The 1,996-nt window shown below is 37.1% G+C and overlaps 1 protein-coding gene across 1 annotated transcript in view; it reads right to left on the bottom strand.

Moving 5' to 3' along the window:
• Window positions 1-1,657, bottom strand: part of PGGT1B (protein geranylgeranyltransferase type I, beta subunit) — a gene marked incomplete at its 5' end in the record, with an annotated part of 14,207 nt that extends 12,550 nt beyond the window's left edge. The window contains 1 exon segment of the mRNA XM_010193918.1: window positions 1,506-1,657. Coding sequence (XP_010192220.1) covers window positions 1,506-1,657 — 152 coding nt within the window.
• Window positions 1,658-1,996: the final 339 nt, after the last annotated feature.

The raw sequence follows: 1,996 nt of genomic DNA, 5'->3' as shown, positions 1-1,996 counted from the left end.
TCTTTCCCTCACTGAGCTCACCTGCTGTTTCCATCTGGACAAGATGTTAGCTTAAATTCTGGCTATCCTCCCCCTCTGGAGCAGGAAAAGTGGTTTTCAGAGGTAAAAAATGTCTGTCACACTAGAAGTTGACTCCTGCGAAGTAACAATTCTATACAGGAGATGTGCAAAGCACTTTTCTTTTCCTGTAGGGGCTAACTGACACTCTTCAGCAGGGAATATAAAACACAGGATAACATATGAGAGTTATCAGTTTGTACATTAAAACCACACGGCACAAATATGTAGAAGAGGTTAACTGCATGTAGCTTATTACTGTCATCAGGCAAGATGACAAGTGACAACTTCAAGATGTCTGTGGGTTAGGAGCAACTCCTTCCTTTCAGATATACTTTAAAAACAAAAGTGGTCCCACAGATAACAGAACTGCTTGGATCAATGGAACAGGCACTGCCATATGCTTGAAGAAACTGCAAACTACAGCAGATCAACAAATACATGTATATATAACCATACACATGCATTAGGACTTGGCCCATGAAGGTCAGTCTGCTGCTAAATAACAGAAGTCTGTGTATCATATAGTTCATATTCACTACTTACATTCTGGAGTTTGTGTTTGTTCTTTTCTTTCTAAAAACACATGCAACACTGCATTTTAATAGTTGTGATACCAAAAAAAAGTATTAGTTGTACAAGATGTCTAGGTGATACAAAGCCATTTGACCAAAACAAAAACTTTCTTAACTCAAAGGGTGGCAGCAATTTCATTGTGAGGTGAAAAATAATTCCTTCAGGAACAACAATTCTATAATTCTGCATTTCTTAAAGCACTCTTTCAAAAATGACACTCAGTAAAATTTAACAACATAGACAGATCGTATGCTGTAGAAGTTTTCATTAGCTACCAGCTTCAGCCTGCATTGAAAACCAAAACAAAAATGCCCACCAACAGAAGTAGATCAAAGCATATGTGTAATTTATTAAAAAATGCATGCAAAAAGGACTGATCTCACAATAAAGTTTAGTAATATTATACTCCTATTACAAGTAAAGTATAGGCTGATTCATCCTCTGTATTGCTAACTTGAATCTCTTAAAACTAAATAAAGCCCATCCTCCCCCAAAGCAGATCAAACATCACCACAGTAATCCCTGCAAAATCCAAAGATTATGAACACAGAAAACCTCACTCATCTGAAGGACAGAGCAGAAAAATTACTATCCTCAAGACATATACCAATCAACTAACTTTTCAATAACAAGTATCTACAGTTGTAAGCAAATATTGTCATTCTCCAGTGTGAAAGCAAATCCATACACAAAGTGCTGTTTGGTCCTCTAACTGGCATGTGTTCTATGACTGATACGGATTACCCACCACAATATCTTCTAATAGCAAAAAAAGATTATATAGCTACTTTCATTAAAAAACATGTTTCTTATGTTTCAATCCACATCTGGGTTTTCTTTCAGAGAGTTGCAGAATATAAAATAACTTTTACCTTCCATCCTCCAGCTGGAGAGCTCTCAGTCCTGCCAGTACAGCATCTTTATCTATTCGACTCAAATCATCACCAAGAATAATCAGACATGACAGACCCGTATAAGTCATTGCTATGTGCCCACTATCATAAGGATGAGATATACCTGGACCCTAGAAAAAAGGAGGGAAAAAACCCATATTGAAACATTGTAAGACCTTATATTACAATCAAACATTCTTTTTTTTTTAAATTTAAGAGGTAACAAAGTTCTTTCCCTTCACTCACTATGGATAAAGTGAAGGCATCCCACTCAACTTTTCTAACCAAACTAAGCTACTGCACAGCTCTGCTAACCCTTGTAAACAGTTGGTCAGCAGAAAGCTTTAGAAAAGAGCTTTGCCAGGAGTGGTATTTATGCAAGAGTTAAGCAAAAAGATGGGATGTGCTCAACTGTACCTAAGTTTATCCTTACACACCACTGGGCATTAGCTTGCTGGCAGCTGGGTAAG

Source organism: Mesitornis unicolor, unplaced genomic scaffold (assembly GCF_000695765.1).
Source record: "Mesitornis unicolor isolate BGI_N332 unplaced genomic scaffold, ASM69576v1 scaffold16281, whole genome shotgun sequence".
NCBI classification, from domain to species: domain Eukaryota; kingdom Metazoa; phylum Chordata; class Aves; order Mesitornithiformes; family Mesitornithidae; genus Mesitornis; species Mesitornis unicolor.
The sequence above is the reverse complement of the archived record's forward strand: the minus strand, read 5'-3'. Positions and strand labels throughout refer to the sequence as shown.